We start from the raw sequence: 2,222 nt of genomic DNA, 5'->3' as shown, positions 1-2,222 counted from the left end.
CGGACTTACGCTCTTCGTCTAATCTCTTCCAGGAATTTCTATTACATCACCATGTTGCGGGATCCGGTGTCCCGGTACCTGAGCGAGTGGAAACACGTCCAGAGAGGGGCCACGTGGAAAACCTCCCTCCACGTGTGCGATGGGAGGAGCCCCACCCCCGATGAGCTGCCTACCTGCTACCCCGGGGACGACTGGTCTGGGGTCAGCCTACGGGAATTCATGGATTGCACCTACAACCTGGCTAACAACCGCCAGGTGCGCATGCTGGCCGACCTCAGCCTGGTGGGCTGCTACAACTTGACTTTCATGAACGAGAGCGAGAGGAACGCCATCCTGCTGCAGAGCGCCAAGAGCAACCTGAAAAACATGGCTTTCTTCGGGCTCACGGAGTTCCAGCGGAAGACGCAATTTCTCTTCGAGAGGACATTCAACCTCAAGTTCATCTCCCCCTTCACGCAGTTCAACGTCACGCGGGCTTCCAACGTGGAGATCAACGAGGGCGCCCGCCAGCGCATCGAGGAGCTCAACTTCTTGGACGTGCAGCTGTACGCGTACGCGAAGGACCTCTTCCAGCAGCGCTACCACCGTACCAAGCAGCTGGAGCGCCAGAGGGACCGGCAAAAGAGGCGCGGGGAGCGGAGGCTGCAGCGGGAGCACAGGGGCCGCCGGTGGCCCAGACAGGACGGGAACCCAGAGGGGGCCGTCACGGAGGACTACAACAGCCAGGTGGTGAGATGGTGACCCCCTGCCTTCCCCTCCTCTCCACGGGAGGGGGAGCATTAACCGGGGCACTGCCCTACCTTGGAGAATGTGGGACCATGCTGAGGACGTCTGGCTGGCTGTAGGTGGCTTGATTGGGGCCCCTGCTTCCTCTTTGTCTTCACCTTTATCCAGCTGAAGATGATCCGTCTTCTTTTTCTCCTGACATTTTTCAGTCTGTGATAGTAAGTAGGGTAGGAATGCATCCAATAAAAGACAGCTTTAGAAGGTCAAGGGGAGAAGCACCAGAAAGGAAAGAGTCCTTGGGATCTTTTATTTTTGCGGCGACGGCATAGGTTATAGTTTGGGCAACTGGAACCCACCAAGGCACACATGAAAAGCCAAATTATGGCTTGGATGTTCTGCTGAAACTGATCTGTTCATACTGCCTCTTTAATGGAAATACTGCTGTTTAAAGAGAGAGGAAGAGAAGGCTTTTTCAGCCTTTAGATGAGGTTTAACGCCAACTCTCTCTTGGCACTTGGCTGTCATCTTTGGACTCTATTTGAATGTGGGTTAAATCATAAGTAGTGTAAACATGTTTTGTTGTTACGGTTGTTTTTCCACAAGATTACCCTGCTACTGACCATCACTGGAGACTCACATCCCCTGCATCTTAGCCCTGAGCCATGCTTCCTTCCTCATCTTTTAAGGAAAGGCTAGTAGATTCAGTGGACAGGCATGCCTCAGAGAAATGAACATTGGTAGGGGCATTCGGGAGAAAACGTGCTTATTAACGAATGCCTATGGAGATCACCATTTACCAATTTTTATTTTCAGCGTAAGGAATGAATGATAAGTTAAGGGGGGGCGGGGAAAGCAGGAGGATAACCACATGTCTAGCATTTCCAATCCGGCTACAGAGCCTTAGTTTTCTAAGGACTCTTTCAGAGTTTTACCTCTGTGGAGCAGTCATCTTCTTTGGTACAGGACCACCACGTTTGAAACACTGCTGTCACAGAGGAAAAGACGTTTAAAAAGAATTTGGCCTGAAGAATAGGAACTCAGCTAGCATGCATACAAAATATAGTCAAGGTCACTAAATTAAAATATAACTGATTTAGGCCATGAGACATGGAACACAGTGGAGTGGTTATCCCAGGAGTTTAGAAAGACTCTACCTCCCGATATCTCGAATATCTCTGGCCTGATAACACTTTCTCCTCACGTGATCTCTATCTGTTGTGGGAGTGTGGCTACAACAGGACCGAAAAATGTGCTGCATTGCTAAGCGCTTCTTACTCTCACCTTTTCCCAATCGCAACTACAATAACACAAAATTTTCGAGTAATAAGGGGAGACCTATGGCAGAGGGAATAGAAAATCCTTGCCCAGCATTTAGTAGGAGATCAGAGTGAGCAGAAAGTTTCACAACAGATTGATCTGATCCATCCCTTCAAGGAGCTGAAGGCAAAATGTGTGAAACTCCTAAATGAGATTGAAAAGCCTATTTCATTGATATC

The 2,222-nt window shown here is 49.6% G+C and overlaps 1 protein-coding gene across 1 annotated transcript in view; it reads left to right on the top strand.

The window, feature by feature from the left end:
- The window catches only part of LOC103068941 (heparan-sulfate 6-O-sulfotransferase 3-like), a 6,493-nt gene extending 5,219 nt beyond the window's left edge, over nt 1-1,274 (top strand). The window contains exon 4 of the mRNA XM_007466272.1: nt 9-1,274. Coding sequence (XP_007466334.1) covers nt 9-741 — 733 coding nt within the window. The 3' untranslated portion in view covers nt 742-1,274. The remainder of the gene's footprint in view (nt 1-8) is intronic.
- The last annotated feature ends 948 nt before the right edge of the window (nt 1,275-2,222 follow it).

The sequence above is a fragment of the Lipotes vexillifer genome, unplaced genomic scaffold, assembly GCF_000442215.2.
Source record: "Lipotes vexillifer unplaced genomic scaffold, Lipotes_vexillifer_v1.1 scaffold705, whole genome shotgun sequence".
NCBI classification, from domain to species: Eukaryota; Metazoa; Chordata; class Mammalia; order Artiodactyla; family Lipotidae; genus Lipotes; species Lipotes vexillifer.
This window is presented reverse-complemented; position numbering and strand designations above follow the sequence as displayed.